This window comes from Coturnix japonica, chromosome Z (genome assembly GCF_054131305.1).
Source record: "Coturnix japonica strain WE chromosome Z, WE-NBRP24, whole genome shotgun sequence".
Classification (NCBI taxonomy): domain Eukaryota; kingdom Metazoa; phylum Chordata; class Aves; order Galliformes; family Phasianidae; genus Coturnix; species Coturnix japonica.
Genome location: NC_140702.1, coordinates 43,493,466 through 43,517,545, shown reverse-complemented (window position 1 = coordinate 43,517,545; position 24,080 = coordinate 43,493,466). Strand labels below are relative to the sequence as shown.

Genomic DNA, 24,080 nt, shown 5'->3' with positions numbered 1-24,080 from the left:
TTCTATGCTTAAAATCAGAGAGATTAGCAAGAATCTCTGGGAAAAACCAAACAAAACACCTTTGTGCTTTAAGAAGTACAAGCACCAGATGTTTTGAGATTTTTGGTTGTCTTATTTAGCTTATTGCTACCTGGAGACTTCATACTGGGTGGTGGACTCAAGATTCTAGGGTTTGTGTCAGCAACATTATTTGTGTTACACAAAATACTACTCTGCATCCCTGTTTGTTGAGCAAACTTTATTCTACCTCTTTTGTGATCATGAATGGCTACCAACTCAAAGTTTCTGAATTTTAGAAATGAGATGGATAAAACCTATTTTAAGTTGCCCTATCAGCCATAATCCACTCCTCAAAAAATTAAGTATAACGGAAACCAGTTTAGTACTAACAGAGCTTGAAGTCTGATTTGCAGCCTTTCTTGTTCAGAACCTTTCTTGATTTATATATTTGTCATTTTGCTTATTCTCTTGCATTCTGGAATATAATCAGGTAGAGTTATTATCTTTCCTTCATGAAGAAGCAGAGTGGAGGGACCTCAACAGAAAAGACCAGATATGCTCTTCAACTATAGTGTGGCTTTCTCCTTGGAAATTGTGAAGGAAGTAATGCAGAGATATTCAAGGACAGAGCTGTTGGCTAAAGGAAGGAGAAGTGAGCACCACTTTCCCTACTAATTAATGGAAGGAAAGGACCATAACCTTTTGAAAGGGTATGCTGCATTCCCATGTACCCTTAAGTGCTTCTGTGAAGCCTGGAGATTGTTGAGATTTAAGCTCATTGCTATGTATAGAATTTCTTCCTCTCTACCGTAAGCATCTGCCTTGATAGCATGATAGCTTCTGTACATCATATTTTCAGTTACCACATTATTCCTATTTATAGTGGAACAAGGGCAATAAAGTCTCAGCAGTAGTTTTCACTATGTGCCAAGATGTTTAAGTTTTCTTACAGTTCTGTAATGCTTTCACATGGTTCTGTGTCAATCTTAAACTCCTCAGGGAATAAGTGTTACCTATTAGAAATACAGGTTATTCTAATAATGTTTTGACAGTCAACCTGTATTTAAAGCTGTGGTTAAATTACTGATGTTACATTTACTGATAATGTTGAATGTTGATATTTGAGGTGGATTTCTATTCAGAAGCCTTGAAGTAGTACACCTCAAACAGGAAATGATATATATATATATATATATTCTCATGTAGTAGTCCTCTGCTTGTTTATCTGTCTTCATGTTATGGATTGCTTTTTTAAAAATTTTAAGTGGCAAAATGGTCTCAGAAGCTATTGCTATTTAAATACCTATGCAGACTACCTGATTATATAAATGGGCTCTAAATAGGAAATGTGTACTTCAGTTTTTCTGATGATATCAATCATCTTAGTGTGGTTTGTGTGGAGAATAGGGTTTTTCTAATTTAAAGGTAATCCTTTAATCTTTTGCTGTACACTGCCTCTTCATATGCAGTTAGGATGAAGCTTCTCAGAGCTTGCAAAGCTGTTTACTACCCTCTGCTGGACATAAGAGAGAAGTCCATTAAAAATACTTGCTGTAATGAATGTAAAAAAAAAAAAAAAAAAAAAATTAAGGGTCATTCTTAGACATTCTTAGAAAAGATTATATGTATTACATTGTAATAGAAAGAAAGAAAGGAGAAAATTCTTACCTCCTCCCCCTCTTTTTTTTTTTTTTTTTTTTAAATATTACTCAGGTGTTTATCCTTCATTTATTATTCTGAACATGATTTGAATGAATACATTTCTAGTTTCAGGAGTATTTTTCTAGCTTCTGGAATAAGAATTGATAGAAATGATTAGTTTGTGGAAAATTACAGTTTTTCTGTTGTGAGATGGCTGTTGGTACAGTATCTAATCTGCTAGCTTTCTAGCTTGCAGTAGTGCCAAATGTGGTGTATTACTGCATGAGCCTGGGGCCCTTCTGAACACATACTCCACTAGAAAAAAACCCTGAAGTTGAAACCTTGTTATTGTTCTGTTCCTTCAGCCCGAGACTCACTAGTCAAATTCTTGATGTATTTGTATTGAACTCATAAAGATCCTACTACTTATGAATGTTAATTTTCTGGAATCAGTGTCTTTTATTTTTGCCCTTTGTGCCACTACTCTGGAAGGATGAGTTCTTGGTTAATCTAAAGCAATTTGTATATAAAAACAGTATTTCTTGTAGTGTGTCTGGCTGCCAAAAAGCTGGGTAGGAAAAGATGAACAGGGATCAAAAGAGGAATGTGGATTTTTATAATGAAAAACAGAATTATTATTTCATAAATTTCAGACTCAGCCTTGTTCATGGAAATGTAGTGATTTTCTATATTTTTTTGAGGTTGCTGACTCTCAGTAAGTTGGGAGTTCAAGGTCTGTCAAGGTTTCTAAGCCTTTCTCTTGGGTCTTGAAAAATGTCCCATAACTCAGTTCGTTTTATTTCTGAGACTTTGACTATATTGCTGTATTTCTGATGCTTTCAGTGTGTTGCCATTTTAAGGTCGGTCCTTTAGCTTTCAGTGGGTCTTTCTATGTTCCCTACCTTTAAGTCTGTAGACCTTTTAATATGCTGCTGAACATATAGTCTTGCATTACTTTGGTAATGCTGCTGTAATGGGAGAATGACTGGGAAGATAACTTGTTTGAGTGATGGTCCACCTCTGTATTTACAGAAAGTATATGTAATAATAAAGTACATGTAATAATAAAACTGTGAATGTGCTAAAGTTCTTACTGTATACAAGTTACTGAACTGAGAAATTAAATGTCAGATAAAAGCAAAATTGTAAACAGACAAAACTAACCAAATTGTAGTACTGGGTAAGTTATATAGGTCTTGCAGGAAAGAGCTGATGAAGCTTCAAACAGTATCAGAAAGGACACGTTCCACAGCTGGTTAACAGTACCACTGGTTAAAATTTGAAATCCTTTTTGTTTTCTCTACCCGCACTCTCCTTCATGGCTCACTGATATTGAAGCCTCTACTTCCCAGTGTTTACACACTCACCCACACTCCCTCACAACTTGTATCTAGGAATTCAAGCTACTATGACTGTCTTTTATAACCTGCATTTTAGTGGCTCCAAAGTTTAGGTTATTTCAGGGGCATGGTTCCATTGTTGGGGTCAGGGGGCCCACAGGCCTACAGCCCCCCTGCCATGGACATAGGTCGATCTAGATAATTCTGTGACAGTTTTTGGTGGAGAATGTGGGCATTGATCTCTCTACCTGTCACATGCCAAGAGAGAACTGGAAGGGAAAAGGGAAAGGGGAAGGGGGATGGGGTTGCATCTGTAATGCACTTTACAGAGGACCTTCCTTGTTATCATCTAACATTTTATTGTGTTATTCAAGCAAAGGTTGAAGACTTGTCACTTAACTCACTGTCAGACCAAAGCTGAATATTCTGTAGATCTTATTAGGATTTAGAAACAAGTCACATTTTAATTTTGTCTGTATAAAGTATATAAAGTGTATAAAGTAACAGTGTTGATGACTGGGCTTTTAAGGATGTTATGAACTATGGAGAATAAGACCCAGAAGAGATATCCTTTTCCCCTCAAAGTACCTTAGGAAGGGAGAGTAATTAAGATGGGTTTGCCAACTGCAAATCAGTTGCAGATTGGGTTAGGTTTGCACTTTATCTAAAGGCAACTGAGCTATATCTTTTTAACAGTTCTAGTAGTTTTTACTTTTTTCCTACAGATAAGCATATGCATTATTTTATAGCCCCCATACCAGTGTTAAACAGATCAAATATGACTTTTTTTGTCAATGAGATACATTACTCTTCATTTATAGTATTTCCTTATAGGAAATATTGGTAGTGTAGGCTGTGTTCTGTGAAGCTGAAAGAACATTTACCTCAGTGGTTAAGAATTGCTTGTAGTTAAGTACTGTTATAGTTAATAATAAGTTATTTATTATCTGGACAGGAGATGGCTCCACCTTACCATGATCAAGAGGCACCAGTATTTCTAACAGTAGATGGAAGTGGTCAGCATATATTTCCCAAAGATGTGCTTAGACCTGACTTCTTGAGTTAGAATTTGTAGGGAAATGCTGTTAAGTTGGAAAAAGTAAGATCTTAATCTGAATGTGGTAGCACATAAAGGGAGTGATGATTCTGATCTGATGTATATTTTCTTCCCTGAAAACTATCCTGGCTGAGCATTGCACATAAAGGGCTGTGTACTTAAAGCCATAGAGGTGTGCAAGCATCCTAACAATCTTTGTATCCTAAAAATCTAATAGGAGTTATCAAAATAGAAGCAGAGGAGGGAAAAAGGACTTATACTACCATATCTGAACTTGATAACTATTGGAAATGTACTTATTTTTTCTCATTTGTTTTTTTTGTTGTTTACTGAGGGTTTTGATTGGAGTGCAAATGTCAAAGGATTCAGTTTAGTAGCTGTGGCATTACACACATAGGATACTGGGCAGTACGTTCTGAAGGAGTAATTCAGTTTCACAGATATTGCAGTACTTACAATAAGGATGGGAAACTGAGAAACATGGAAGCCACACAGACACTGGATAATGGTACTGCAATCTGTTAGCATATGGAAAGTATCTCCTAGAAACCTCATTAGTATTTACATATAAAAGGATAATGGAAAAGTGGCTCAATATTAAGGGCTTAGCCTAATCATATAGCGTGGTTGCCTACAAGTTAAAGCTTGCTCAGAAGTTTCCGTAGCCAATTTTCTGTTCTCTTTTTCAAAAGACACGATTCTGTCTGTGCTGTTGTGAAAACAAATGTGAGATCTGTGTTCTTTAAATTGAGTTTTATGTTTGTTCAGCTTGAATATCTGAAGAAACAGGAAATTCCACGAGTTCAGTGTAGTACCTTACTTGTCTGTCTTTAGATATGTTGCAGGTCAGGTGAACATGGGCATCTATCACTACTGAATACTACTGAATACAATGTTAACAAAAAAAAGCTTCATCAGGGAACCCACTTATTTCAATCCATCCTAGCAATATATTACTAGAAAAAAATAGTCCACGCTAAAGTGGAAAATATTCCTGCTTAACTTTCAAGTGAGAAACTGTAATCTGGATATCTGAGATCCACAAGTGTTCTCTAGAATTTGTTTTCATGCACCTGCTTTGTATACAGGCATTGTGTAAAGTTTTTGAATGCAAAGGGAGGCTGGCTGTTGTCTTTAGCATGATTCAAAAGAGGATTGCACCTTTCTGTTTGTTAGAAAGGTGTGTGGAACTCCTTTTCATCCCAGCTTGTGTTCTGGAGTTTTAATGTACGTAGTGTTGCAGATTAGACTCATCCCTGACATTTCTTTCTCCTGCAGAATACACAGTGGATCATTATCTCTGCTACGGCATGACAACAGTATGCACTATGGAGTGCAGTGCTTATAAGGATTAGCAGAGCCTGTTTGAGACATCACTGGGGAAATGGGCACAATTTTCTATGAAGTGTTTGAGGTTTTTTAATTTTTTTTCCCCCCTCTTTAGTCTCAGTTTGGAATCCATGTCCAATTTCTGTGGTTGATGTATACGTAGATAAATAGAAATCCCAGATAGTATTCTCAGTGAAATGTGATTCTCTCTATTTGATGAATCTTTCTGTTTACTCAAGCTTATAGGCTAATTTCTGATTAAATACCTCTTGCAGGTTTTTGGTTTTCCCACAGATTTTCTCCTAATTCACTGACATGTGACTTTTAAGTTTACTGAATATATAGAATCATAGAATATCCCAAGTTGGAAGAGACCAACAATGATCATCAAGCCCAAATCCCAGCTTAATGAAGAACTACCCAAGAAAACAAATCTTATATCTGAAAGCATTTTTCAAAAGATTTCCTTCATCGGGCTCATTGCTACGGCCACTGTCCTGGGAAGCCTGTTCCACTGCCTGATCACCATCTCTTGGTGAAGAACCTTTCCCCAGTTCCCAGCCTGACCCTCCCCTGATGCAGCTCCATGCTGTTCCCTTGGAACCTGTCTCTGTTGCCAGAAAGCAGAGGTCAGCACTGCCCTTCCCCTCCCCTTGTAATGAGCTGTAAGTCATGATGAGGTTCCCACTTAGTCTCCTCCAGGCTGAACAAACCAAAGGATTTCAGCTGCTCCTCATGGATCTTGCTCTTAAGACCTTCCACCACCCTTGTAGCTCTCCTTTCAACACTCTGCAGCAGTTATATTGTATAATGGTTTGGGTTGGAAGGGACCCTGAAGATTATGTCATTGCAACCCCCTTGCCATGGGCAGGCACGCCTCTGATCAGGCCCATATGGTGAACCAGAAGCTGCAACAACCAAATCAAAGAATCCTGGAAACGATATTCATTTCTATACCAGAAACAAGATGACATCTACATTACTTCCCCAATTTACTGGTGTATCTTCTTCTGCAAACTCTTACATTTCTGAATCTATTCTATGCAAGAGAGTTGTTTATACTGGTAAACTAAGGTTGAAGTCTACTTGAAGAATTTTTCAAGACATGTGGAGAATGTAGCTCAAACACCATCTTTGGCTACTAGCAATCTGAGAATGTAGTAGTAGTTCTTTCCTGGTCACTGGCAGTTACTTATGTTTAAAGGAAATACATTTTAGTTCTCTCCCTAGGTCTGTGTTTTCTGAAGTTTCAGCAAACTAATTTAAACAAGGTTTTGAAAATTGAAGTTGTGAGAAACTATTGATATGAGTCAAGACTTTAAAAAGTCAAGCAGAGGATGAACTTCATAAACAAGAAGTTGCAAGTTGAGTACTAGCTATCCTGGTTCTTCCTTTTTATAGGCATCCTAGTTCTACGGGTTAATTCTTCAGTTGCTTGTGACAACTGAAGCAGGTGAACAATCTGCAAACATGTCTTTTTAAGTGGAATAGCTCTCAGACAGCAAAAATGTGATGTGTTGGCACTTCTTACAGGTGTCTGTTTGCTCTTGTTTATCTTTCATTCTTTCAGATTTTTTTACAAATGAATTTCTGTATTTCTGGCAGTTTAAGTTTCCTCTGGACCATACCCTTCACCTTTGCAGTTAAGCGTCCATCACATTGGCTTTATGTGTGCTCTAGTTTTCGAGTTCTATACTAAGAACTACACGTGCAGCCTGTTTTGGAGAACAAGATTGGTCCATTTTTTCATTCTTTCAGGTACCCTCAATCAAGCTGTTACTACTCTATCTTTATTTTTTATTATTGAGACCATCTCTTTGTTCCATAGGGCTCTCATTTGCAGAAACAAATTAACAATTCTGGTGGTGTCTTTTAACAAGCAGAAAATTATTTTCTTGTTTCATTTGAAGAGAAAACAAGATAAAGGCAGAGAACAGAGCTCTCAGCTTGACTGGTTCTCAGAAAATATGACATTAGTAGTCAAATGCAATACAGAGCTTATGAATTAGTAAGTAATTAAAAACTTCCAGTCACTTTTTTTCAATCTTTTCATTCTAGAGTTTGGTATAAAAATAGATACTTGTGCAAACTAGCCAAAGATGGAAGGTAATTTTTACACTTGAGTCTATGTTGTGAAATGTTTCTGGTGAAATTTTCAGTTTTTTTTTTTTTTTTTAAAAAAAAAAACAAACTGTTGTATTTCTAAACATAAAACTTGTGATAAGTACCTTCCTCACTTTTCCCTTTACTCTTCTAATCAAGCTTAAACCAAGTTGTATTAAAGCTGACTGTTTCAGTATTACTGGAAAAAACACGAAATCTATCTTATTAATACATTTTGTTCATGGACTATTTTTACTTGGCTGGCAGGGCAGTATTTGTTTGTAAAACCACCCTATTGGCAGTTGTAGATCTGTTGAAGGATGCTAAGGATTTTGTTACAAACTGATCCAGGTGATAGTTTGTTATTTCCGGATTAAAGCTGGTGTTTGGAAGGAGTAAAACTGTTAAGACTAAATCAAGATTTAAAATTTTGAGGATAGTCTTAGAAATTTGGAAGTGTAGGAGGAGAGTTTATGCAGGAATTTCAGTAAGTTTGGTAAGCTCTGTGCTTCTGCTGCTTTTCTCTTTGGTATGCCTCTGACAAACATCTATATTGAAATTTTTTCCTTTATTTTTGTTTTGTTTGTGTATGTGTGTGTGTGAGAGAGAGAGAAAGAGAGAGTGATTATTCAAACAAACATTAAATTTATTGCCAAGAAGCTTTGTTCTAACATCTGTTAAAGTTTCTTAAATGTTTGGAATCAAGGTGCAGTCTCACAGATTTATTTTACATTTCCAAAATAAAAACAACAAAAACAACAACAACAACAAAAGATTGTATTTAGGCAACCTGAAACGTGCTTATGGTAAACAGCTTTCTTATATTAATTGTTTTTTCTTGGTGTGCCTAATTTAAGTTGAAATGCTGAAGCAATTTGGGTTGGTTTTTTTCCTTATCAGTTATGTCATCTGTCAAAGTGAAAACATTAGTGTAAAACAGAGTAGTTAAATTCACATGTGAGTTTGTATTAGTTACTCTTTAGCTAAAAGCGTTTTTTACAGATGAAATTCAGTGCCAGGCCTTTATCTGGATGCATGCGTCTAATTATTGCTTTTGTGTTTAATGTAACTCGGTAGACTTTATTTTTAAAGCTTAAGTCCCTTAAAAAACAACAACAAAACAAACAAACAAAACCCTGCCGTCCCTCCAAAACTAAATAAGGAAGTAGCCTGTCGTTTGAACATTTTGTGGCCAATCCAAATTTCAGAGTAGATTCCAAGCACTTATTTTTAAATGTTGGAAGAATGGACAACAGAGATTCAACAGTGAAATGCAGACAATCCCATGTAGCTTAAATGGTGCTTGCATATACAGATATTCTGTTCTGTAATGAAATGTGACTGATTTGATTGGTCAGGATATTTGTTAAAATATAATACATATCCTGACATTTTCTAGACAAAACCAGCAGAATAGTTAGGAGTCAATATAAATACTCTGTTAGCTCTTTGAAACATAATTTTCAAAGATTTTTGGTGTAGTTAATCTCACTGATTTAAGCCTGCAAAGCAGTGTATTCTTGGCACTTTAATTGGAAATTACAAACACATACTGTTTGTAGCATATAGAATCCTCAGTCTTTTCAATACTTGGTCATCTCATTACTGAAATTATACATACTCTCTTGTTATTTCATTGTTTTTTGGAAAATGTAAGATGGAGTTGTGTTGCCTCAGGTTACAACCTTGGTAAAAAGCAAAGAGTAATCAGTAGAATCTTTAAGCTCAGTCTTTTTACTTTCTGATTCCAGCCAGAGTTTTTTAGTTCTAAAACAGTGCAGCAATAACATGATGCTACATCAATTTATTAGCAGAATAGAAAATAATAATGTAATATTTTAGGTCTGTAAAACTTATTTTGATATGCTTCTTCAGTCAGTTCTTGGATAGTCACAGTTTCCCGTACAATTCAGATATACTGGGTTGGTATATAGAATCCTAAAATTCTAAGTGATAAGAAGAGTCCGTATGTCATGTTTACTATCTGTTTGAACTTAAATTTCTTCAAAATGTACTCCTAGGCAGCTACAGACAGAATAAAGCAATTGGAAGAAAGCATTGAAGCAGAAAGAGCAGCACATTTGAAATCCAAATTCAATTTGGAAATCACTCAGGTAAACTTTCTGGAACTTTACAGCAAAAGACTTGGTGAAGTTGTAAAGATGCGGTCTTCTAGATGCTTCAGTAAAAACACTGGATTTATTATTATTATTATTATTATTATTATTATTATTATTATTATTATTATTATTATTATTTTCATTTAAGTTTCAAAACGTAAAGGGAAGATCAGGGAGTATTCTTTTTAATGTGTTTTTAATATTAATCATTTCTTTAGATTTGTAAGAATGAGAGAGTAGCTTCTCCTAGTATTTAAACAGTGTGGGGAAAAAAGATATTTCATAGGAGTTAAACAGTGTAGTATTGTATAAGTATCCTGTCCTATCTCTTTTGAATGGATGCTTATTAGGACTATTTGGATATGCAGTATATACATCTGACTTCTATAGGAGTGAGTACTGACTAAATGCACCCGGAAACTGCTTTTCCAAATATGATTGTCCAATGCAGATTTCACCTTCAAACAACTTTACAATATCATCAATTACCAGTAAAGGTTAATTATATGAGAAAATGTAATATAAATACTTGAGTATTAAATTTTTGCATTTTTAACAACAGACATCTATATGACTGAGAAGAGCTGGGAAACACTGTCACTTTAGGAAGCATTAGGGAAAGATCTCAGATTTGTCCCAGAGGAATTAGGGATAGCTGTTTGAAGAAGATAGTAAGGCTGATAGACCAGCTGAAGTGCCTCAACACTTATGCATGCAGTATAAGAATTAAGCAGAATGGGTTGAAAACCACAGTGCAGTTAGCAAACTAAGTCTTACCATTACATTTTCATGATATGTGTTGCACAACTGGAGCATGACACTTAAGGTGTACAAGCTTTTCAGAAGAGATAGGCAGGAAAGGATGAGTAGGGTTGTTGCCTCTGAGTTACAGTCACAATCAGGTTGAGAGCTTGTGAGTAAAAATCAGGGATCACCTGGTGGTGGTGATTTACTGCAGGCCACTGTGAACCCTCTGTAAACAAAGAGCAAGTCTGAAACTACCTGTTGAAAGTGAATGTTTTTAAGTCTATGGAACTTCACAACGTGCATCTCAGTTCCTGAAAGAACTGTCTTATGTGGTTGTGAAGCCAGTCTTCACCAGGGCTTCCAGCGAGAACAGGAGAAAGGAGGACCTGGGGAGTCTGAGGCCAGTCATTTCTATGCCTGGGTTGTGAAACAGATTCTCCTGGAAGCTATGTTAAGGCAACATGAAAGATGAGATGATCTGAGGCACCAACGTAACTTCACCAGTGACGTTATCAATCTGGTGACTTTCTACAGTGAGGTAATGTTGTTGTTGGACACAGGAAGCGCAACTGTTCCACCTCCCTGGATTTGTGCAAGGCTTTTGATGTGGTCCCATACCACAGCCTTATCTGTAAATTGGAGAATTAAAGACTTGAAGGGTGGATAAAGAATTGATTGGATTGTGGTAGCCAGAGGGTTGTGGTCAGTGGCTGTTAACCATAGTGAGGCTGTTGGAGTGTGTCCAGAGAAGGGCCACAGAGATGATCAGAGAGCTGGACTACTACACCTTGTTCGGCCTGGAGAACATAAGGTCTTCTGATCTTGAGCGAGGTGTCCTTGCCCATAGCAGGGAATTGGATTTGGGTGATATTCAAGGCTCTTTTCAACCAATGTCATTTTATGAGTCTACGATCACATGATGTTTGACCTAATGAGGCATTTACAGCTTACTTTCGAAGGCAAGCAAGGGAAAAATTAAAGGATAGTTCTTTAGTATTCTTATAATATCCGACTTTACAATGTAAATTTTACAAACTTAATCAATAAAATTTGTATTCTTCCTTTTTATTTTCTGAGCAACAAAACTAAATGATGCCTTTCTTGCGTTAGGTTTTTTTCCTTATTTTAATGATCTTCTCTGTGAAAAAGCTGTGTTTTATTTACTTATTTAAGGCTACCATTAAGGTAGTAAAAAGTAGGGATTTGGTTTTCTTCTTTTTTTTTGCCTACTTCATCAAATTCAGAGGAACTGAGAGGGCAGCGTTCCATAAAGTTAGAGACTTTTATAAACGAGAAGCTGGTACAGTTTTCTTCTCTTTTTGAATATGTGGACTTTTCAAGTATGGTTTACTCTTAGCAGAAGGGGCACACACTGCTGAATTAAATTTAAAAAATTAAAAGGCTTTTTTTTTTTTTTTCAACTTACATATTTGTCTGTGTTTGAACTATTTATACATTTCTGCCTATGTTCAATGCTTCTTCTATAAATGCCTTAAGATAGATATAACGGAGTATAATTGTCCTTAAAACAGAAAAGGGAACAGCATTAAACACCATGGTTCTTTTTTCTAACTTGCTTTCATTGTTTTCTGATCACTTGGTAGATGAGAATTCACAAACTTGAAGGAGCTTTGCAAATGGAAAAAGTCAGCCAAGCAGAAGCTCTTTCAGATTTAGAGATGATCAGGAAGGAGTTGAAAGAGGTAGAAAATGCGTATGAGAGAGAAAAACAGAATGCCCAAGTGAACTTGGAAAAAGTCAATAGGTAAGTTATCTTTTATATTTGTTACAAATTGGCAGTAGGCAGCTTGAGTAGCTCTTACAGTTTTATAGTTTTTTTTATCAGTAGAAAACATTATCATCCTACATACCTTTCCATACCTAAAAAAGGTTTCAGACCTGGTGTTCCATTAATAACAGGTCCATACTAGTAAGCATACACATTACAGGAAGGTAGAAAAAATAACTAGTCTATTATGTAGGTTATTTGTCTAAGCAAAATACTGAAAATGATAGTTGTGATAGGGTCTTGTGGCATTTGGGAGAAGTATAGAAAAACATACATGATGGGTTTAAAAAATATTTTCTTTATGTAAATATAATGTTGTGATGAGAACTTTTTGTGGAACTAGGTGAATTGGCAAGATTTCTATCTAGGAATTGTTTATTATTTGTGGTGCATAATCTTCATTTTCTCCTTCTGAATAAACCTGGAAAGTTTTGACTTGGTGAGAAAAGGACAGGAAAAGGTGTGAAGTAGACAAAATTAATTGGAATTCCTTTCCCACTCAATACAATCTGCTCTGCCTGTGGTAACAGATGGTTCTTGGAAGAATAGCTGTATTATACTTCCCATGCAGATAGGAGGATGCACAGTACTGTATCTTCTTCCTTGACTGAATCAAGTATATATTGGGATAAGAAAACATAAGAAGAGTGGTGGTGTTAAATAGGTAGCTAAGCAGTAATTAAAATGAAGGATAGGTTTAGGGAAGGAAGAGGCTTGGAAGGACTTAAAGTTGATGGCTTACCACAGTGGTATGGGTAAAGAGTTCTGTGGAAATTAGGGCATTGAATTCAGCCATTCTATATACGTAGTTTCAGAGATGTTTTTAGTAACACATTTGAAACATCTGCTATGTTATTAACACAGTAGAACTCTTCATCAGTTAGGCCAAAAGAAGTCTGAAAGTGAGATTGTGCATTTATGTAAACCAAAGCCATATTAGAAAATAAATAAATAAAACTGAAACTTTTCCTTGAAGGAAAAGAAAATAATTTTGATGTAAAAATGGTGAGGATGTGTGAAATATGTTATGATAGTAATCTAGTGTCTGTATTCAGGAATATTGCAGTTTAAAGTGTTGGGAAGTTGACTGGGTATATTTTGAGATTTTTAATTAACTGTAAAATTGTCTGGCCTTGTTGTTTAGCTTTAAGTATGAATTCTGTGTTAGCAGTGTATATGGCATTAAGATAATACTGGGTTCTTTGCATTTTCTTGAGGTGAAGAAAGCCTGTGCCAGTAATATGAACTTTTAAATTTATTTTAAAAAAAATATGTTGTATTCAAGGCAGCTTTGTTTGAGTCTGTTGGATCAGGAGCTTTTCTGCTCCAACTTCTGACCTGCATTGCATGTGTTCATCATGCATGTAATTTCTAATTTCTTGTCTGGCACAGATATATATATATATTTTTTTCCCCCAGTAGGTTTCCATAATCAGTTAGTGAAGAAAATAAGGAAAATTCATGTCTTTGGAGATGAATTCACAGATAAAATCTTTTCTTCCATGCTAATTTCTGGATTGTTTTTCCATTCAAGATCCAGTTCTGGGCCACTCAGATCAAGAAGGACAGGGAACTGCTTGAGAGAGTCCAGTGCAGAGGCACAAAAAGGATTAAAGGAGTGGAGCATCTCCTGTATGAGGAGAAGCTGAGGGAGCAGGATCTCTTTAGCTTGTAGATGACTGAGGGAGGGACTGCATTGATGTTTATAAATATGTAAAGGGTGAGTGTCATGAAGGTGGTGCCAGGCTTTTTTCAGTGAAATCCAATGATGGGACAAGGGGCAATGGGTGCAAGCTGGAACATAGGAGGTTCCACAGAAATATGAGAAACACCAGAACACTGGAACAGGCTGCCCAGAGAGGTTGTGGGTACTCCTTCTCTGGAGACATTCATAACCACCTGAATGTGTTCCTGTGTGGTCTAATTGAGGTGTTCCTGCTCCAGCAGGGGGATGGGACTAGATGATCTTTGGAGGTGCCTTCCAGTCCCTGATGTTATGTGATTCTGTATGATTCCAAGGCTGAATATTCCAAGGTCTATTTTTGCATTTGAGGCTTGACCAGCTAAATTCAGCATCATCAAATGAATCACTGGGGAGGTTGAGTTTTCTTGGCTAATGTCTCTTAAGCTTTAGTAGTATTCAGTGTAGAAAAACTTTGCCTGTCTTCAACATGTCCACATAGCATAACTTTCTTTAATCAGTCAAGGGGCCATTAGCCTTCCAGCAGTCTCTGGGTACAATTTACTTGTTCGTTCTAGAAACTTCAAGAATTACTCCCCTGTTGTTTCTATCCAAGCTCAAACACTTGCCTTTGTACTATGTGAGCAGCTCATGTCTATGTGAGAGAATGCTGGCCATTCAGTGAAAGTTAACTCAGTTTATCAGTTGGTGGTTTAAATAAAGGCTAAAGAAACAGAAGAAGCTTTCAATGGATCCCTTCAGATAGAATAGAAAAACCTTTGATCTATTTACCTTTGAAGGGTGCGGTCCTTGAACTTAAGGCAAAGAGCTTGACATTTTCTTTTAAGCCATATTTGGCATCCTAACATCTTTTTTGCTTTTCCTGGAAGATTCCCCCAGGACTGTCTTCCAGTTTTTGGAAATTCTTGGGGACTTTCATTTATTGCTCTAAAATACTTGTATGTCTCTAGCTGGACTTAATGTGGGATAAGTGGAAGCTATACAAAGTTGTGCCAACTGATTTTCTGAGAAAAAGATCAGTAACTGATTCCAAGCATAGAGACTTTTCTGGGTTGCATAATTTATTAATTAGCTCTGAACCCAGTAGCACTATGTAAATTGGAAGTAACAAGAGATCTGGCTCTTCATGTGAATTTACTTTTCTTGAAGAGTTAGGACATGATGTAGAATAAATTGGAACTTCTCTTACTGTGTTTCTGAAAGCTATGAGAGTAGGAGTGACATTCAAGAAACTGAAAAAGGCAAATTCTTTAAGAATAAGAAGTAAACATCTGCATCTAACAGAAAAAGAAAATGTCAGCTGGGCTGGAGCAGAAAGACATAGGCATTAGGAGGAATGAGAAAGTATTCCTTCAGCTAAAAGGTATGCTTTATTTTCATATGTGGGCTAAATCTGTAAGTCTTATTTAATTCAAAGCCAAGAAAAGCCAATATTGGTTTTAAAGTCGGGAAAATTTAGAGCCCTTTGGGTAATTAGCAGTTCTAATGAAAGAATAGTGAAAAGAGAAAATGAAAGAGAGACACTTGGATGTTGTCATTGTTAAAAATTATGCCACTGAACAATTCAGGCTGGAAGTGATTGTAAAAGATCTTTAATTCAATATTCTACTTATTCCAGAGTCAGCTTTGATTTCAGGTTACTCAGGGTTTTGTCCAGCGGATCTTCAAGATTTCCAAGAATGATGATTGTACAAGCTTTCTGGGAGCCTGATCCTCCTCTTGACTGTCATGGCGGAAGAAAGCTTCTCATAATCTGAATCTTTTCTGATTCCATTTGTGACTGGTATCTTTTGTCCTGTACTTTGCTGTGAAAAGGTTTTCTCTGATTCCTACAAAGAAGCTTTTCAATGATACTCTAGCTCTGTCAGCACCTTCCTTTGAATATAGATAAGCCTATCTCTTTTTCTGCAGGTTCTAACAAGTAATTCCTCACTCAGTTCTTGCTTGCCTTTAGCAGTTGTTCTCTTTCTTAATCACAGAGGCTTAGGAGGCTTTGTTGGTGAAGTCAGAGGCAAAGAAGGCATTGAATGTGTTGATAAGTTAACTGACCTGTGCAAAAAATAGGGCCATGTTTCTTTTTCCTTCTCCAGCACAGTGGTAAAATCTCTTCTTGTCTTGGTCATCTTGTACAAACATCAGTTCAAAGTGAGTTTTATTTTTTTCTGGCACCATAAAAGTGTGCCTGGCAATCTTTCTCAATTCCTCCAAGGATTTCTCTTGCCACTTCTGTCTCTTGTGCACTGTTTGGTCCTGCAGCTTTCACTCTTAGCCAAACCAGTCTCTCTATATGTTTGTTCTCCTGGATACCAGGATAGAGAGCTCTGATAGGTTCCTTGAGGTTTTGAGAGTCTGCTGGTGGAAAACTCTAATGGCATGCCATTGTGAGTAGAATATAGTCAACTATGTAGAAATATTAGGAGGAATCTTTGTATTTGGAAACAGGATCAATTGCGCAAGACTTGACATGGTGTTTCTGAAGAGAGCTGCTGTGTTAATTAAAATTTAATGAATTCTGTTTATTACATATAATTTGGAGGGCATATTAAAGCAACCGAATAAATTTATGACTAGTAGAAGCATCAGTAACTGGAAAACATACCACTTAGTGAAAAAACTCTTCTTGAAAGGAAAGCAGAACTTTTTTCAGTTGAAAAATATAATATACAACTTCAGAAACCCTACAGTGTGTAAACATCAGATGTGCCACATCTATTGGTTATACTTAAAAGCATATAGTGTAGCTGTCAAAAGTATTTTTGATTAATAAATGAATAAATGTTTTAATGCTGAAACTTTCCAGATTAGAAAGAGAGTATATCTTCACAAACAAGCAAATGAATGAGAAGATTGAGGAAAAGGAGGAGGTAATTAAAGATCTGTCGGAGAGACTACGAGAAAATGAAAAAACTCGCAGAGAATTACAAGAGAAACTTGCAATGGTAAGACAAAAGGGCACTGATGCTTCTTGGGGTTTTTTCATGTTAGTATGTGTAGTTAATACACTGTAGGAGCTAATTTGGAAGTGTACTCCTTGTACTTAATTGAAGAGTTTTTTCTTCATTTTTTCTTTTTTCCCCAGAAAACAGCCACTTTGAAAGTGTGCCTATAGAGGAAAGAGTAACTTGTGTTTACATTTCTAGGGAAGGCAGCAATATTTAGAAATTGATTGTGATTCCTTGTAGAGAAAGTTATATCTTTCTAACGTGCCATTTTTAGTCTGCAGTCCTTGTTTGCTGCCATTGTAAGCATACTTATTTCACACAACATATTGTTTTTTACTGCAAACATTTGGCTTTAATAAATAACTATTTTGAAGGTGACAATGCAGAGGATATTTGGATGTATTTACTGATTTGTGTTTTGGATTTTTAAAAATTTTTTTTTATTTTTATTTTTTGCATGACAAATTGGAACCTTCCCTCTGTTTCTGCTCACCTTAAGATTGAATAATGATTTTTCCCCTCTTTTGCATAGCAGCAGGGATAAAGCAAATATCTTAGGCATTCTGTGTGAAAGATTCAGCTGTGTAGAAACATTTTCAGTATTTCTGTACTCAATAAATATAAACTGGTTTTTAATACTGGACTGCCAATTTTTCCTTTTTTCATCTCCTGGAGCTGAGTTGGGAAGGTAAAAGTAGTCAATTCCTCCTTGGTGGTAGATATTGTAATATCAGTGAAAAGGAGCAGAAGTTGACTTTAGAGAATCTGTGGACATATTTCTATCTCCTGCTCAGATAATATGAAAAATAAAAATGTTTTAATGGGTGATGTGTTCGCAATTTGTAAACGAAAACATGATGAACAAGAATACTTTAGATAATTGCGATTTCCTTGGCTATGGATAGCCAAATGAATGGAAACTGGAAATTAGACAGCTTTGAATTGGAGAAGAAGCTTGTAACTGCCTTTTGTGGTAAGAATTGCAGAAGAGTTGTGGATTCTCCATCGTGAATGGTAAATCAATATTGCGCGTGATTTCTGTAAAATTAATATACTTTAGTTCAGACAAGAATTAGTCCATGGAGGTCTATAGCCTACGCTTATAAATAAAATCTGATTAAGTACTTAGGATCAACTTATTCTGTCCTCTGTCGGAGTACGATCCCTCTGTGTTCTGTAATACAATAAATATAAACTAAAAATTGCTCTGATGTTTTGTGCCCATGTATTTAGATTTCTTGACTGTCAGTCCTTGCGCTTGCCAGTGTTCTAGTGCATTTGGTCTCTTCTTTCAAAATTACATTGGTTGGCCATTTTCAGTAGTGTATGGGGACAGGACTAGGGGAAATGGGCTGAAACTTCAGCATAGGAAGATCCGCATTAATGGGCACAAGAACTTCTTTACAGTGAGGGTGACGGAGCACAGGAACAGGCTGCCCAGGGAGGTGGTGGAGTCTCCTTCTCTGGAGATATTCAAGACCTGCCTGGGTGCCTACCTGTGCGACGTGGTGTAGGGAACCTGCTTTGGCGGGGGAGTTGGACTCGATGATCTCTGGAGGTCCCTTCCAACCCCTATGATTCTGTGATTCAGTGTGATTCTGTGATTTTTACAGTAAATACAAAATTTGTGTGTATGAATGGCAAAACATTCACTTAATCAGTGATTTTACATTTTGCCATATAGCTAGTTACTGGTTTCAGATGATACATTGTTTTGATACTCAATTTTTGGACAGATTCATAACTTATATTTGAAAACCAAATGAAAAAGAAAGCCTTCTCCATTTCAGGAAAATCTCAGAAGCTTCTTCCTTACAATATAGTAATATAGTAAGAAATTACTGGCCTTGAGAAATCATTTTATCTGGCACAAAAGCAATATGATATTAGAAAAGCAACTAAATCCCCTAACTACTGTCAGTAAAGGCTGGGATGTATTCATATAAAATGCAAATTCAGTATGACATATTTATAACACGAACCTTTTGACACTTGCTAGCTGTCTCTGTGATGCAAGCTTTTGTTTTGTGTCCATTAGTAATATGATGCTATAACTGACCAAAAAAAAAAAAAAATAGAAGCAAATTCTGTGCCTACTCAAGGTTTCTGGTAATGACTGAAGTATTTAAATAATGCTTTTGAAATAAACATTACATTATGGAAGGATAAAAAGCAGAATTATTTGTCTCAATTTAAACAAATACCTTGTGCAAAGAGCTAGTTGTTTTAGTTGTTATGCTGGAATGATTTCAAACCAGAAGTCTATCTTGAACAGGTAATAAAAATAATCATCATTTTCGTGGAGTTGAGTTAGAGATACCCTGTGGGATTAGGTTTTTATCACCTTGGGTGACTTTGTATTTTTCCTGAGATTATGTATTTTTTTGGGGAAGTAGGAGTGGCTGTGTGTGGTCTTGTTTATTCAGTCTGGACAGCTTTTTTTTTTTCTTTTTCTTCTTCTTTTTTTTTCTTTTTTTAAAATCATTTTTGTTTTTTAATTATTATTTTTTTATTTATTTTTCCCCAAATGAAAAAGCAGAACCCTCTGGCAAAAGCAAAGTGTATATAGCAAGTCATGTGGCGTTACCAGGCACATAGTAAAGTGGTGTGAAAATGCCACTGTGTTCTCTCTCTTCATTTCCTCTCCTGCTTCCTTGATCTATTTATTACTTTCCTGTATTTTATACTACTGTTAGACATCCTGAGTATGGGCATTCCACTTCAGGCTCGTAATCTTATATTGGTTTCCCACTGTACTACAATAATGCAAGTTAACATTTTTGTTTGTAAAATGTTTTGGGAAATACATTCAGTTAGTGAAGGCTTTTTGTTTTTAGAGAAGTAGATTTGCACGTGAGTCAAAAGCATTCTTTAGAAACTTTTTGCATCAAAAAGAACTTCCTTTTAGTGACTCGGTTAAACATATAGTAAAGTAGTTACATTGCTTTTAATTTTAGATATCGACATGTGGTAGTTTGCCAGATATTTGCATGGACTAAATGTGGTAGAATCTGTTGGTATCAAACAAAACTGCTTATGAGAGTTCAGCATGAGGAGGGTCTCAAGATTTCTGTTTTTACTGAGGAAATTGGTCTCAAGCTTGTCATTATTTCCAGATAGGGCTTTTAGAAATTTTAGCTGGAAGAACAGGAATCTGGAAGAATGGCCATTGTGATTCAGAGCTGTTTTTAAATTGAAACAGTCCCAGCTGTATTCCTGCACCACTGAAAGAATAAGTGGTGTCTTGAATAGGTTTTAATTTTACTTGAGGTATTTACATTTCTGGCACCTAGTAGTGGATGAATATTAATACTTACTACCAGACAAGAGGGAGATGTTGAACCATTATTTTATGTGAAATGTGTATTGAAATTTGAGGAACTTGGCAATTCACAGGAATACATACTGGGAATTTGCAGTCATGAAGAATAGTGTTTTTTAGGGTAAACTTCTTGAATCTGAATGTATTGTGTATTCATTTACTCCCCCTTGTATAGATACTATCAGGAGTAGAATAATTATGTAATTAGTATATAAGTAATGTAATAGATTATATCCAGAGCTTTTTTTTGTTGTTTTTTTGGTTTTTTTGCTTTGTATATCTCTTTTGGTCATGTGCGCAGTCATGTGATGTATATATTTAGGATGTCTGTAATAGCCTCATGGGCTGTTATAAGCTGGAAGTCAGGACAGAAGCATTAGAGAATCTATTTCATATACACTAGCAGGAACAATTATTCTTTTATAGTAGTTTCCTAAGTATTGATTGAACAGATAACAAAACACCTTTAAGATTATGATTGTATTAAAAAATTTTATGGAGTAGACTCTGCTACTGAATGGCAAAGATGGAATTTCACGTAGATAATGTACTGTGAACAGAGTTTTTTGTTTCAGGTTTTAAAATAAAACAATGCAAAATACTCACACAAGCAGCTGAAGAGATACAGTCTTCATTAACTTTGTGCTAGTGATTTTTTTTAACGATATATTACCATTTTAATGCTGCACTACCTTGTTTTATATTCTTGTTTTGCTTGTCGCAACTCAGGGTGAGAGTGTTCTTACTTCTGTTGTCCTTATTTAGGATGACCAATCAGTTTAGTAAATCATCCTGATGTCCCAGCATTTGAAGGCAGATGCAGAAGTAGTACTTTTGAAGTTGTTAATTCTTGAGAAATTTTCTCTGATTTAAACAACCAGAAAAAAGTCTCCCACCAAAACTTGTTGCAAAGTTCATTGTAGGAAACTAGGATAGTTCCATTTAAAACTTCAACATTTTTGATGATTTTTATTTCCAGTTATTAAAATAGAGACATTTTATTACTTGAGAAGTTGGATTTAATTTACTAGGCACATCTTAAAGGTTCCTCTATAGACTTTGAACAATTCTAACTAACATAATAAAACTAAGGAAATGGATGAAGTATTTAACAGCTAGATAACTTGATGAAAAATTAGCAAAAAAGAGGAATATTGTTACTGGGGATTGTTTTAATACTATAGGTCATACTTGATTACTTAACTATGCTGCAGTCTAGACTATCGCTTGAGTAAAACTGTCTTTTGGAGCTATTTCTATAAATGCCTTGCTTTGGCTCCCTTAGGGTCACGCTTGGTAAATGTTCTGATGCTTTTGCAAAGCTTGGAGAAGAGGAGGCTCAGGGGAGACCTGATTGTGTTACACAGCTACCTGAAAGAAGGCTGTAGCAAGGTGGGAGTCAGCCTCTCTTCCCAGATAATTAGTAATAGGATGAAAGGTAATGGCTTCAAGTGGCTTCTCGGGAGGTTCAGGTTGGATGTTAGAAAAAATTTCTTCTCAGAAAGTGGAATATTGAAACACTGATCAAGGAAGTGGTAGAGTCAATGTCTGTGGAGATTTTAAATTAAAGGGTAGACGAGGCGCTGAGTGGTATCTCAGTATGCATGCATTGATGGAGGGACTAGATGATCTTAGAGATCTTCTCCAACCTTTGTGATTCTATGATGTACCCAGTGTCTCTTCAATGAGAATACTTCTGCAGTCACAGTAGTAGGATATTGTCCAGGTAAATGCAAATACTTCTGGAATATTAGTGTAATTCTGATAGTGAGTAGAATAATTTGTAAGTAGTAGGCTTTCCTACTGTTTCAGTGCTTGCAGTTGTCTTTAGATGAGAATAAGTAGCATTTGGATTTTTTTTTCCAATGGTAATGAAAAATGTGTGGCTTCTATTTAATCTCTTGAAAAATGCAGTTGTGTTTTCAGATCCATGCTAATGTAAATACATGGTGAAACATGTTCTTCTACCAGAACCTCTTTTGTTCTGAAGTGGTGTTTTATGATACTAAGAACCTTCTGACTTGGAGAAAGGACTACAGTCCAGACTCTACTCTGGATTTCTGAATTATGACTTTACTACTATACTGTTTGGATTCTAGCCTTCCAGCCTGAATATTTTCTGAGGCAGAGAATTATGTTTGTGAAGAAGAGGAAGTGCTTTTTATATGTTTGGAGAATTTGAAATTCTAGGGTGTTTTGGTTGAGTGTAATTAGGCTTCTTTAAATCAGACATGATAGTGGAAGTGATATTTTCTCTAACTAGGTTTTTTATCTCTTGCTGAGGGTATCTTCCTTTCAGAATAATCACACAAAATTGCAGAATCATCGATGCTGGCAGGCACCCCTGGAGATTGTCTAAAGCACCCAGTGTTCAGATCAGGGTCAGGTAAATCAGGCTGCTCAGGACTGTATCCAGGTGGATTTTGAATGTCTTCAAGAACAGAAACTCCACACTGTCTTTGGGCAGCATGTTCTAGTGTGCTTGACCACTGTTATGGTAAAAATATTTTATTCTTGTTTTCAGATGAAATTTCTTGTATTTTAATTAGTGTTAGTTGCTTCTTGTCCTGTGACTGAGCACCACAAAGAAGTGCCTTGCTCCCTCTTCTCTTCCTCTTGTCAGATGCTTACATTGCTAGGATTCCCCTGTGCCTCTTCTCTAGGCTGAATAGTCCCAGCTCTCTCGGCCTCTCCACATAACAGATTTATGTAATCAGCTCTGGCCCTCTGTTAGACTTACTTCAATTAATCCATTTCTCTCTCGTACTGAGGAGCCCAGAACTGGACCCAGCACTGCAGATGCATCTTACCAGTGCTGAGCAGAATGTGAAACATCACCATCCTTGACCTGCCATTAATACAGACCAGGATATCATTGACTTTCTGTCCTCAAACATACACTGCTGTTTCATTGTCAGTTTGATGGCATTCCTTTTTTCTTTTCTTTCTTTTTTTTTTTTTTTTTCTGCTATATGAGTTTGTTCTTTCTCAGATGCAAGACTATGCACTTCCTGGTTTTGAACCTCCTGAAGTTCCTGTTGGACCATTCTTCAAATATTTTCAGGTCTTTCTGAAGGGTAATACAACCTCTCTGTCAAATCAATCAATCATTTGAGATTTCTACTCAAAGAGAACTTGTGAGAGCATCCCATCAGGTCACATGGGTATATGGTCCATTTGTTCAAATATTTCCTAACCATATCTTCCGTCTCTGAGGGGAAGTCTAATTGGTCCAGGCTGTACCACTGGTCTTAGGAAACTGGGATTCATGAAAGCAAGACTTAGCATTAAAGACTGAGGTAAACATGGTATTGAGGAGGCCTTTTCTGTGTCTTCATGACCGGATCTCTTTCCCACTTATGCAGCAGGCCCACATTTTGCCTACTCTTCCTTTTGCACTTTTTGCACTTTTGATGTACTTGAAGATGCATTTGCTAGATTCAATTCTAGGAGGATTTTGGCTTTCCTAAGCTCATCCCTCTATGCTTTGACAGTGTCTGTCTTCCTTCCAGGTCACCAATCTCTCCCTCCATCTCTTGTGTGCTTTCTTTATGTCTTAAAGAGAAGTCCTTGTTTGTCCTTACAGGTCTTCTGTTGCCTTTGATTATTTCCAAGGTTCACCTCCAACCTCAAGAAATGTTGATCTGAATGATCAAATAGTCAAGCAAAGTCAGGAAAAGGCATACATTTTTGTGAGTGCTCCTTCACCTCTTTCTGTTAAAGTGAGCTGTGAAAAAAGCTGTCACCTGATTTTCCTTTTGAGGTAATCTAGGAAACATTCACACAGGAATGGCATCCTGTAATGTAAATGTGAAGATGGATGGAGGATTTAAGAGAGAAGTAATCTCATCTGGAATTGGATCTGCCATTTTATTCAGCAGCTACGATTGGTTGTGTACCACTTAGTGGACTCAATTTTCCCTTTCAGAGTAGTTATGTATGCTCTCTGTGTTTGACACACTTGAAGAAAATAAATCTAAGGGAGTTA

At 36.3% G+C, this 24,080-nt stretch overlaps 1 protein-coding gene across 21 annotated transcripts in view; it reads left to right on the top strand.

Moving 5' to 3' along the window:
- Positions 1–24,080, top strand: part of CCDC171 (coiled-coil domain containing 171) — a 153,208-nt gene that overhangs the window by 18,927 nt on the left and 110,201 nt on the right. For 18 of the 21 annotated variants that reach the window (XR_014939317.1, XR_001552018.3, XM_085528645.1 and 15 more), the window contains 3 exons: positions 9,492–9,584; positions 11,942–12,102; positions 16,629–16,767. The exons of 1 other annotated variant lie outside the window; for it this stretch is intronic. Coding sequence is in view for 18 of the 20 variants with exons in the window: in XM_085528645.1 (XP_085384771.1) it covers positions 9,492–9,584; positions 11,942–12,102; positions 16,629–16,767 (393 nt within the window). In the remaining 2 variants the exon portion in view is untranslated. The remainder of the gene's footprint in view (positions 1–9,491; positions 9,585–11,941; positions 12,103–16,628; positions 16,768–24,080) is intronic. 2 more of the 21 variants (XM_085528646.1, XM_085528647.1) reach the window with 1 other exon arrangement.